At 33.6% G+C, this 12,550-nt stretch overlaps 1 protein-coding gene across 1 annotated transcript in view; it reads right to left on the bottom strand.

Moving 5' to 3' along the window:
- DYNC2H1 (dynein cytoplasmic 2 heavy chain 1) overlaps positions 1-12,550 on the bottom strand; it is a 145,922-nt gene that overhangs the window by 115,612 nt on the left and 17,760 nt on the right. The window contains exons 21-38 of the mRNA XM_059838623.1: positions 11,491-11,640; positions 10,505-10,710; positions 9,525-9,680; positions 9,320-9,434; positions 8,616-8,786; positions 8,050-8,432; positions 7,188-7,320; positions 6,978-7,095; positions 6,704-6,816; positions 6,495-6,614; positions 5,897-6,047; positions 4,194-4,396; positions 3,539-3,721; positions 3,033-3,215; positions 2,663-2,886; positions 1,966-2,081; positions 934-1,133; positions 19-283 (exon numbers count right to left, since the gene is read on the bottom strand). Of these exons, the coding sequence (XP_059694606.1) occupies positions 19-283; positions 934-1,133; positions 1,966-2,081; positions 2,663-2,886; positions 3,033-3,215; positions 3,539-3,721; positions 4,194-4,396; positions 5,897-6,047; positions 6,495-6,614; positions 6,704-6,816; positions 6,978-7,095; positions 7,188-7,320; positions 8,050-8,432; positions 8,616-8,786; positions 9,320-9,434; positions 9,525-9,680; positions 10,505-10,710; positions 11,491-11,640 (3,190 nt within the window). The remainder of the gene's footprint in view (positions 1-18; positions 284-933; positions 1,134-1,965; positions 2,082-2,662; positions 2,887-3,032; positions 3,216-3,538; positions 3,722-4,193; positions 4,397-5,896; positions 6,048-6,494; positions 6,615-6,703; positions 6,817-6,977; positions 7,096-7,187; positions 7,321-8,049; positions 8,433-8,615; positions 8,787-9,319; positions 9,435-9,524; positions 9,681-10,504; positions 10,711-11,490; positions 11,641-12,550) is intronic.

The raw sequence follows: 12,550 nt of genomic DNA, 5'->3' as shown, positions 1-12,550 counted from the left end.
AGTCCCTCTCAGACATACCTCGGGGCTCTCGCACCACTTGCCGAGCACTGTTTGTAAGCACTCCATCAGACCATTCCCTGGTGTCCATGTCAATACGGCCCAGCAGCTGATGCCGAGGCATGGCTTTGGGATTCATTGTGTACTGCGTCACCACTCTGCCAGTTTTACCAAGGGCTGCCTTTAACATCCGCCAGAGCGTTGATTTACCTCCACCACTGGGACCTACGATAACTACTCCCATTCTTTGACGCAGCTGCTCATACAACTCCAAAGCCTTCTTGATCTAGACAGGGAAAGAGATAATGGCTATGTGAAACAGTAAAGCTAAATCAAACATGTTCCTTTACAGTATTTCTGAGATTTACTTTGCACACAGACACTATCTATAATTTTGGTTTTTTAAATATTAGATAATAGCAGATATATTTAGAATTATCATACTAAGGTTTATGAAGAAATTTATTTTACATGTTAGAAGCATTTCACTAAATTACTAATAGAAAAGTAATAGCTATCTTTGGGCATATTTTTAATGAGAATTTAACAAATCTTCAGTCACAAAACTTCATCCAGTTCTACAATAAATAAAAACAAGGCAGAGAACTGCTTGCGAAAATCAAAAATTAACATATTTCATTCTTTCACTGTCCAAAATATTCATTGGCATTTGTATCTGGCTTGAATGAAACTGTGTGTCACATGTTCACATCTTAATTTTCCTTGCACTGTTTTTCTTTCAATTGCATAACTGATCCACAGTGCTTCGAACATGCATCTAATTTTTGTATATATGTAATTAGAATCTAACAACCAGTTATTCTCACTTTTTTATAAAAGGTTTTTCAAAAGAAAATAGAAATTAGTTAAATGAATGTAATATGAATCAGTTCTAATTCAGAATAATACTGTTTTGTTGCTATAGTTGATGTTTACCTGTGTGCTTATAATTTCCAAGTTTGCCTCCTTAAAGACTTGTTGTAAAGCTGCAGTTAACTCAGCATATTCCACATCTTTAAAATCAGTGCCAGGAAATACATCTTTAACCAGCTCATCAAAACGAGTGCAGTCTGCAAATGTAAGCTTTGATGTGGTGTTCAGTCGCAAAGCTTGAACCACTATGTGACTTTCGTTAACTGGAAAGAAAAACAAAGAAAATAGATCAGTTTAAGCTGCGTCAACATTGCTCCTACATTGAAAGTAGAATTGGAGTATAGATTCCAGAATTCCAGTTCATGTACCCTTCTACTTGGAAGTTAGGCATAGTCAGGCATACTTCCTGTAAGTACAATATATGCCCAGAAATGCATTCTATACAGATAAAAGGTGGTTATGATGCTGGTCATATGCAAACCATTTGTTATATCAAAATCTGTAAACTTTCAGATACATGCTGGTTAAGCAAACAGGAACCAGTTGCTGTCTCCTAAAGATGTGAAATGCTCATCCATTCCAAACTCTTTATTTCCCTCTCATTTAACACCTAAACAACAATAACTTAAAAAAACTTTAAAAAATGCAGTGACTCCATCTAGTCCAATATATTTCTATCATTCCTACCTATCCTTATATTTGTCTGTCTACCAATCTGAATCTAGTGCCATGAGACAATTTTGCAAAACTCAGAGTCAGAATGGTCAGATAACTAAAGAATACTGACAGCATCAGAAGATCAACTTTCCTGTCCTAAGCCAAGTGAAAACCAGACTTTGAGAACCATTTAAAATCATTCCCAAATGAAGTCCTGTAATCTGTGTTTTTATCATCATACAAAAACTCAATCTAGATTACGACAAAACTTTTGTGATCTCCTAGCGAAGGTGGGCTTTCATAGGTATTTTCTTCTTTCCTAAATTGCCTACAGATACAAGCCATGGCTTTTTAAAATTCCAGTGAACAAGAAAGCTGGAGTGAATTATATTTGTATAAGATCATAAAGAATCAAAAGTTTGCTATGGTCAATCTTACCTTCTTGCTTTGCATCGCTTTTCTTCAGCTGATGAAGAAGACTGCCACAGCCTCTCAAAACAGTCTTCAGTGCTCGTAAACCCCAATCATAGTGCTGCTGTGGTGTCAGAAGCTCCCTGAATTTAAAAACAACAATATTACAATAAGCTCTAGGTGACACCATCTGAAATTTTGGGTTGGTGAATGAACACACTTATAATATAGGTTTGATCAAAAAAGAAATTGTCACATATTTGTAGTGCCATCTGAAATGCATCTCAGAAATACATCAATGGCACTCTGGAATTTTCAGAGGGGTTATATTCAACACGTATTTATTACTGACTCTAACAGCTTTCACTATAACTTCTGATCTTTGTACTCTCTAAGGCACATAGTTTTAACCAAACAGGCACTTGCATTTCAACAGTTTTGGGAGTTCAATACAACACAGTGCTTGTCAGCATTCATATGCTCACATTTATATTTAGTGAGATACTAGGGAAGCAGCAATTTGCTCCCTTGAGATTGTAATTGAATTCAAGATATTTTCACATCTCAACCTCCCAATATATTGCTGTATTTTAACTTTATAAGTTAAAAGCATCTGCACAGAGATTTGCATGGTAAACCACTTAGATTTAAGAGCTACAAGGGAAGAAAAGTTAGAAAGATAACTTTACTAAGGAGGGGAGAGGTGAGGGGGGTGAAAGCTTACCTTGCTAGATTAAAAATAGCCACTAATTTTCTACCCAGTATTTTAGCATCCTTAAAGCCTTCTGAATACAATATAACTTCTGCAATAAGTTCATTGTCTGGATGAGTCATAGCAACTGGCCTGAAAAGTTGCTTGAGGTTATCAGGCAGCTTTTGTCTTCCTCCATAACCTTTTCCGGCAGGATTCAGAGTGATAAAAATTCCAGAATTCGGATCCATTTCAACCTAGCATTAGAAGTGCATTGTAATGATATATTGTGAGATGAAACAGATGAAACAGTATTGAGAAATGCTGGGTAGACTATGTTTAGTTACAGTAGTCAGTTTTTAAATGTGGCCGATGTGAACAAGATAATTCAGTTTTGCTGTACCTTTTTGCCAAGCATCTCACATACAGGACTGTGTTTCTTCAATGCATGTTGAATAGTCTGAACCTGCATGGATACTGCAGACAATACAGCTTCCTCAAGCCTATTGAATTCATCAAAACATCCCCAGGCACCACACTTCACTAAGCCCACAAATATGCGTCCCATTGACTTCACATCAATGCCCTTGAAATTGAAAAGAATGTTGTCAAAATTCAAATAACAAGAAAATATAAAAGAATGTCTTCCCATCCACTAAAAAGCAGGTCCTTGAAATTATCCACAAATTCCTAATGGCAATTGACAAATTATCAGAATAATTTCCATAATAATTTCAATACAACTACTTCTACTACGACTATGACAACTACTACTACTAATAATAATAGTAATAATAATAACAATAATGATTAATATTATAATTTTAATATTATTTCTGGAACATAATATTGCTTTATGAAGTATGGGTGTAGATATCCAGTTCCTAAATTAAACAAAACCATATTCACCTCATCACAATTAAAGACTAATACTTGTCTTCCAAGAATCCCACCCAAGGCTTTTACTGATTCTGTCTTCCCAGTTCCAGCTGGACCATAGGGATTTCCTCCAAGGCCCATCTTCATGGCCTGAGTAAGAGTGAGGTAACACTTATCTGTCAAAGGTGTATAAACAAGTTTTGGGGAAATCCCCTGCAGAAACAAAACAGATTATATTGATTGGTAGACAGAAAGACAGAAAATACTGGCAATTTATTTACTTTAATTTTATTCATAAGTAATTAATTTGATAATATAAATAAATCGCCAAAATTTCTGTCTCATTAAGAATATGAATTTGTTTACAAAGCTGTCCTGGTTTTATACCAAATGCCAATGTATTGTTCCATTTTTTCTCACAACTACAGATGAAACTGCACTCAGATATATAAAAGCAAGCATATTAAAGAGCATGTAGATGATAATTTGATACAATTTATATTTACCCCATCAGCATTAGGAATGAAAATTATTACCCTATCTTTTAATATTATCTGTGAAATAGCAAGTAAAGGACATAACAAAGTTTAGAAAAATGACAACAGTTAGGAGACAATCAGCAGCATGTATGAAATGAGGAAGTGTTTGACTCATATATAAAAGCCACTATGTAAAAATACCACACCTGATATTCATAAGTATATTGGAGTTCAGCATCTACCATCTGAACATAACATTTTTGGTCACTCATATAAAATCTCAGTTGCTTCTTCCAAGCCCAGTCTTCAACACTGCGAACCTCAGCTTGATTCAGCTGTTTCACCACATCAATGTTATGAATGATATCAAGAATCAGAGCTTTAAGCTTGAGCTCAAGGATTCCAGATTCTAAAAATAATCACAGCAAAAGGAAAAATCACTCTTGTATAGCAAAGAAGACACGTTACCCATTCACAAGTTCATTGTGCTGCTTCCTATTATCAGCAGATTTTATTTAGATATTGTTTGAATTGTATAAAGTGGTTTTTTTTATTTTCTAAAGCAAACAGCATAAAATAAGATCCTGACAGACAATTTAAATCATGTAAATTTAGTAATTTTGATGTGTCTTTGTCTGCCTCTTCATGGTGGGGGGCAGGTGGGGTTTGAGACAGAGGAAGAGGGGGAGAGGAAAAAGGAGAGGGAGAGGCTTTTCTGCAAAGCTATTTGTGCCAAGAGTGTTTATAGCCATGCCCACTTCAGCAATCAGTGTGGCTAAACTTGCTGAGTGAACTGTTGAGCACCTGAAAACCATACTATACACACTCTGGAGATTTTACTCAGAATAATTATGGTGATGTGGAGTGAAAGTTCATTAACAGATTGGGTAAATTAAGTATACTCTTAAAGCATATTGTTTCATTTAGTTTCATTGAAAGAAATTGATGTTGGTGTGTTTCTATACTGTTCCATGATGGCAATTAAATCAAAGTAAGTGAAAATAATCACAACTCACTTCCAAATCCCACCTATTTTCCAAACTAAAACATAAATGTAATGTATTATACAAGAGATGAAATGAACACTCCTCTGAGAAAATTGAGAAAATTTCTCAAACAGCTATAGAAAGAGCACAGAAAGAGAGCTCAGATAAAGAAGCACACATATTTCTGGAGGTAGGTGATATGAATCCTGATTCTAATTAATGTATCAGATGTTTACAGTTCACAAATTGTAAGCTAGAATTTAATGCAGTAAGCACCTATAAAAATATGGTTGAAGATTATCAACTACATATCAAGTCTTTTTATACCTAAGATAAAAGCCATCTCACCTAACCTGCAGTGTAGACTTTTTTATCTGAAGTAGTCACTTAAAGCCCCACCTCTCGTCAAAAAAAGAAAAAAGCACTCAGAGGCATAATTATTCTAACCCATTCGGACTATGCAGGATTTAGAACAATCATGTCTTGAGAATAACTAGCTTATTTTGCCTCAAAGGTACTCAAAATTATTAGCTCAGAGGCAGATGTGTATGTCTAATATAGAAAAAGAGAATCACCTACACAGTTTTACAGAATATACTAGTTTGACACAGCGTACCTCAACTGCTGTTTACCCACTTCCTGTGAAACAGCAGATACATAAGCTAAAAGATAGAAATTTACTAAAGAAGTTCAGAAAACAGGTCTCCAAACATATAAATTCACCAAGATAGTTTCTAAGATATATATAAAAATCCTTTTGTTTACTTTGAAATATTAATTACTCTTGGCTGTAATAGGTAACTTTATGTAACTCAAATTTGTGAACACAAAACACATTCATATAATTGCCTATTTAAATAATCAATGTAAAATACTACACAGCTGCAGTCATAAAAAAGAATTATATATTATCACTTTTATACCTGTACTCCCAGTATCTTCTATGTCACTACCAATGCTAGTATAATGGTCCAGTTTAGCCGTGAGTTCTAATTCTAATTGTTGCAGATTATGGTTTTTGATAGCACTTTCAACATCTTCAGTGAACAGAATTTGTTCTGCCAAGGAAAGAATCTTTGGAAGAGAAAGTTCAAATTATATTTTATAAATACTGAACACATATAAAAATGAACAAGTTTTTCAATTAATTTGCAGTTGTTTATTATGTCTGATATTTAAAATATTTTATTGTATAATTTTTAAACAAAGCTCTACATTTGCTATGATCCTAAGAACAAATAAAGCCATCCAAAAACCTGGCAAAATTTTGCCTAAACTTGCAATGTAACCTAATACAGCATGTCTTTTTAATTAAGTGGATGTCAAAATGCCATGCAAAAGACTTGAATATTTCAAATGTTTGCAAAGAAATCTAATACGAGCACATATTTTTAAGAACTTCTCTACATGATCAGTGAGCAAAATGGATTTGATTGGGGTTATTTTCTTCCAAATCTAAAAACAAATAACTTATTTGGTAATTCTAAGACTACACAGTGGCACTGTTGGATCAACTACTACCTGGGAAGGAAATAGTGATGGATCGATTGAACCTTGCGATTTTTTTCCAGCATCAACACAGTCAATTAACATTTTTTTCAGGGTCTCCTTCATCTCCAAAGCCAAACTGTTTAGCCATACCTGACAAAGAGAGAAAAAACCTCAAAATTATATTAGGAATTAGTATCTCAATGATGTTGGAACTAGACTAGGATGCAATTTTTTTTTACCTCCACATCATCTGATAGAAGAACTTTATTTCTAAGTGGCACAGTTTCTCCTTCTACAGACTTCATGGCAATTATGTATTTAAATTCTTCATCAAAGCTCACACTATTAATGCCTATTAAACAGAAAACATAAAAAAAGTTATGTATTTTCAATGTCAAACACTAATTACTAAGTGTCTTGTCACGGAAAGAGAGGAACTGCAACATATTACTTGGCTTCAAAGAAGCTTATCTATAAATAAGTAAATTTCACAAATAAAGACTAATGCATTACCAGCAAAAAGTTTCTTAAGATGAGATTGGATAACCAGAGGATTCGTTGACTGTCCTAAAATTTCTAATAAGTCATCATCTCCAACAAAATAGAATCTTGGAAATGCTGAGCGCTTTTCCTATATAAAAATAAGAATAAATCAATTTTGTTGATTTAAACAAAAACCTTACTGACTTTCTTTATAAAAAAATGTATTAATGTTCACTGTACCTCTAAAAACTCATTCAGAGATTTCTGACACCTCTGAAGCTGGTCAAGTATGGTAGTTAAGGTATTTTTTATTCCTGCCCGGGCATTCAGTGATGTTATCCTATTGTCACTCTTAATATCTGACATAATGGATCTTGACAGAAAAAAAAAATCATTAATTAATTATAATTTAAATTCAAATATGACATATATAAAGTTAAGTAAATAAAAATTAACACAAAAACAAGTAATATAAACTGCTGATGTATAACTTTTAGGTTTCGGTACTAATGATGAAACATTTCAGAATTTACCTCAACGTCTCTCCAATGTAATATAAGAACAAAAGTTTCTTGCTAAAATTTCTCTACCGAAAACCAAGAAAATTAAATTCTTGACTTTTATTTCCATTTAAGTCATTTCAACTCAAGCCAAGACAGATAATGGTACATATTTTTCCATATTTCTAAAACCTACTCCCTTTTTTATCTTTTTACTTGTTTGGAACAAATAAACTATCTGTTTCCCCCAAAACTGTGTGTACTTTCTTAGTGAACAAAGTGATAGTCTTCAGCATGATTCTTGAAAAAACAATTCCATCCCCTCTACTTCTGCTGCTAAGACTAACCTTGTGTTTGCCTGCCTTACTCACAATCTTTGATGCCTCACATCATTCCTTTCTTCACATGTGCCCCATTAAATGAAAACATTGCCATCTTTATTCAGATACGTTGCCATCACACATATATATCTTCTGAATTCCTGCCACTGACCTTCTTGTCCATACATATGCCAATTGTTCCATATATTTTCACCATGAAGAATGTTCCAGACTACATGTCAAAGACAGTACAAAAGGTAAGCTGCATTCCATAACACTAACCTAAAGCTTTCATCAACTCTGTTAAAACGAGCTTGTTCTTTGGGTAGAGCTCCACGACCAAATATTGGTTCCAAATAGACCCATTTCCTTTGGATTTGGTTTAAATTCTGCAGGTACTCATCCAAGTCAGCTAACTTTTTTTCCCAGATGGACACTTTATCTTCAAAACCTTTGTAATATGGAGAGTCCTTAAGAGACTGTAGAAGACAGCGATGATCTCCAACTTGATTGACTGTGTCCTTCCAGTCTTTAATAAGCCTGATAGTCTTGCCTTGGCTATCTTCATAATCTGTTAACATGAAGACAGCTCCAACTCCCCAGAGCTCAAGCTCACGTAATGCTTCTCTGATTGTGATTTCACCTTGAGCTCGACAATTCAAATCCTATTTAAAAGCAAGAACAGATCTCATATGAAACTACAGAGCTTGCAATAAACTTTCCATTCAAAAATATAACACAAATTCTACTTCTACAGTATTTAAAATATATGCACATGGAACAACATATACCACATAAAGTAAGCCATAAAAAAACCCTATAGGTCCTGTATTTAAAATCATTCATACCTTAAGTTCCATTGCTCTTTCAATAATGGCATCTGTCACTTTTAATAGATCTCCAAATAGCAAACCCTCAAGTGTAGTGCCTCGGGGAAGACCCAGAAGACGAAAGAGATCCAACCAATGGTCTGGAGAAAGATGTTCTCCTCTTACATATTTTAGGAGTGGAATTATCATCTATAGAAAAAACACACAGGTAAATCCATCTAGTCGCTATGAAAATTACATCTCTTTGATTATGGAGTGACATGATACTCAAACAAAAAACAACTTTAAAGTCTTAAATTGAGGTACAGTTTTTCCAGTTCCTGAATTTAAAGTTTGGGAATATGATTCTGAAGACGACTCACTGTAACTCTGTGTCTATGTAAGCTGTAATGACCATTCTGTTTACTGTAAAGAACTAAAGGTTCCCAAAAGAAAGTGAAATGTTCAAAACACTATCAAAAGACATTTTGTTAAAAATTAACACGATTTTATTGTAAGAAATGAACAATGAGGTATACAATGGAGTACCTTACCCAGTAATACCATAACATTTTTTGTTTCACAGGACTATTTGAAATTCATAGAATCACAGAATTATTTGGGTTGAAAATGACCTTAGAGATCACCTGGTTCCACCCCCCCTGCTGTGGGCAGGAACACCTTCCACTAGACCAGGTTGCTCAAAGCACCACCCAACATTTCCAGGGTAATTAGCATCTTACTTTATATTTGTCCACTTCTTTTTGCAACTTTACTGTCATTACTGTATGTTCTTCCATCTTCCTCAATCTGTCATGCCAGTTAAACAAAAATTCTTCAAATAGGTATATCTTACTTCTGCATGAAAATCAGACATAAAAAGGTCATAAAAACACAGTACTCAACCACACCTGTATGCCCATTGAAAATAAAGTAACAAAATATTACCTAAAAGTAATCCAGTCTTCTTTGGCTTTCTCCTGAAAACCTTGATAAAACTCTTCATACAGTGCCCAGACATCTGCACAACTCTGAATATCTTGACTTACAGCTTCTGACAATGATAAGTCAGGCTCTTCCAACTTAAAATGATGGCATTCCTCACTGCAGAAAAAGATCATTGCATTATGCATTACGTTATTCCACTGTACTTTTATAGGTTAAGAAATGCTACCACACAGAAATCATCATACTTTTTTAAGAAGAGTCATTGGCTTTATTGAAGAATATTGCTGCCAACTACATTTTCCTTATAATACCCTTCTTGAATAGAAATAATAAAGAAATATGAGTGATAACTCCTTCACACAATAACCTTCTCCCAGATTCACAATTATTTTGGATAAACTTTCATTTATTTTTTATTTATGAGAAAGCTGAATTAATTTGTGCCCTCAAAATCAAAGCTGGAATTAAAATAATTTTGAATTGATCATTTCTTCCTGGTGGTAAAAAGAATATGCTAATTTTATTTGCCATAATTTACATGCCAAGGTAAGAAGTTAAATAGAAAACTTCATCCTCAAGAGCTGCAATAATGAGCACAGACACTTACTGGAAGAGGTGAGCTCCTGTCCACTTAAGTTACCAGAGATTCTTTTTGAACCAATATCCCAAACCTTCTCTTAGTGAGAATTTCAAAACTCAGAATTAAGCCTTTAGTGTACAAACTTCCTTTTGCAAGACCTTAAGAGATTTCTCAATTTATTTATCCAAAAAACATCTAGAAAAACTTAGCTTAAGAAATTCATGTTATGTAAAACCAACATAAAGGACCCTGAAAAGCTAATGGAAAACATGTAATACAAATTAAATTACTTACAATATCTGTTGTGATAAAAATTAATGAACATTTTTTGTGATACTATTGCTGTATCAAAGATCAATATATTAAGGAATGAGATATACAGGGAAATAAATACACATACATGAGTTTTTCTTTCATGATTTGAAGTTCATCAAATTCTTTTTTTTTTTCTTTTATCATCTGAGCACTTTTCTCAAGTACATCCTGACCACCTGTTTCAATGACATCATCACTTGGTTTCAGCTGATCCCAGCGAGCTTTAAATTTTTCCAGATCTTGAAGATATATATTGATACGTGAACGCACATTTCCTTTCATCACTTCCATCTGCAAAGCAATAGGCAAAATTACATTTCCTAATGGTTTGTATCTACAACTATGATCGAAATCAAAGCATCAACTTCAAAACTTCATAATGACTACTTGATCAAAAATCAAACTCAAAAAACTTCTTGTATAATACCTGAAGAAACAGTTCAATTTTATTCTCCTCACTCTGTTTTTTTTTTAAATGGGGCACTACTTTTTTTATTATGCTAGTACTTGAGACCTATTTATTCAGCCTATGCTACCTACTAAGGCTTGCCTCTTATAGCATATAGAAAAAATTCTACGTATATGTGGCAAATTGATATCTTTAGTAGAACTTCAAATGAGTTAAGTAGTTTGCCTATGGACTGGAATTACAGGACTGTGCATAGGTTAGCAAAGTTAAGTGAAAAGAAAATAAAAAGCTTCAATACTAAAATCATGATAAAGAAAAGAATATGCAATCTTTAAAACTGTTATCCTCTTTTCCTCCGTTACCCATCTCATTTATTAAGCCATTTCTGTCACCAAAAAGTTGTTTTGAGACAGAACTACAACAATACAACATTTATTTTAGCATCAGTTTAACAAAGTTTCCCCTAGATACTACTTCAGAGTTAACAGTTACTGATTAAGAGTCTAAGTATTCTTCCTTAGACAGCTCTCCCTCAACTCAATAATGCCCATGTTATTATTGAACTGACAATATTTATGGATTTAATCTAAGAAAAAAGTATTTTTCCAGACATATTCAAAATAATTTCAACATTTTCAGGTAAAACTAAGCTTTCATTCTACCTGTTCAGCAATCATAAGCTGGTGGCTTTCCATCATTAATTCAAATTTATCCCACGTAGCTCTTAGGTTACTGATACTGTCCAAACCTGCACCAGCCACAGTTCGCAGAAGTTTGTTTTTATCTTCAGCCTCTTGAAACAGAAGAAAAATCTAAAATCAGAAAGATCAAAAATAAGTGTGCAAGTAAAAATTCAGCAAATCCTGTTTATCTAAAGCAAATACATATGAATCACCAATTCTGCACGCACAGATAATAAGCTTATATACAGTTGCTTTTTTAACATTGCTTATAGAATAATAATAAAATATTTGAAAAAAATACTGTCTGAGGTATTTAGAGAAATTCTAAACCTTGATCCTATCATGAGATATACAGAAGTGAATACTAACTATGAAAGAGGTAAGTGCCACCTTATATATTGCAGAGATCAACTCAATCAAATTGGAGAAGAGCAACAGAGCAATGGAATGCAATAAATTTGTGTGTTTGTTTGCTGGCTTTGGCTTGGATGTAGTCAATTTTTTTTTTTAGTACCTGTTCTGGACTGCTCAAAGTGCTTATAAAAGAATTGGAAAAGGAGAGCAGTCTGTGAGATGATAATGTTTACTGATGATACTATGTTATTTCTTGCATTAAAATACTTCACCTGAGAAGAACTACTGAATGAATGTATAAGGAATAATGACTGATGATACTGGTGACAAGCAAAATTCAAGTAGATAACCATAAAGTGACATAAATGTGAAAAAATAAATTTCACATGTACAAGTTGAGTCCTAAGATAAAAACTGCACTTGACTGCTATCTTAGGGTTATGACAGCTAATTTTACCAAAATGTGAGCTTAATCTAAGGAGTAGGAAGCAAAACAAAAATTATGAGTCACAGAGAGCAAAAAGATAATAAGATATAATATTATAATTTCATCATGTAAATTCATGGTTTATTCAGATCTTAAAAACTTAGAAAAATCTGCTGGTCACACAGAAAAATGAAATAGAAAGAAAAGACTTATCAAAAGGCAACAAGGATAATCAAAGTTATGAGTGGGCTTATGCAT

This window comes from Haemorhous mexicanus, chromosome 2, assembly GCF_027477595.1.
Source record: "Haemorhous mexicanus isolate bHaeMex1 chromosome 2, bHaeMex1.pri, whole genome shotgun sequence".
Taxonomy (NCBI): Eukaryota; Metazoa; Chordata; class Aves; order Passeriformes; family Fringillidae; genus Haemorhous; species Haemorhous mexicanus.
Note: the sequence above shows the minus strand (reverse complement) of the source record. Positions and strands in the feature narration are given on the sequence as shown.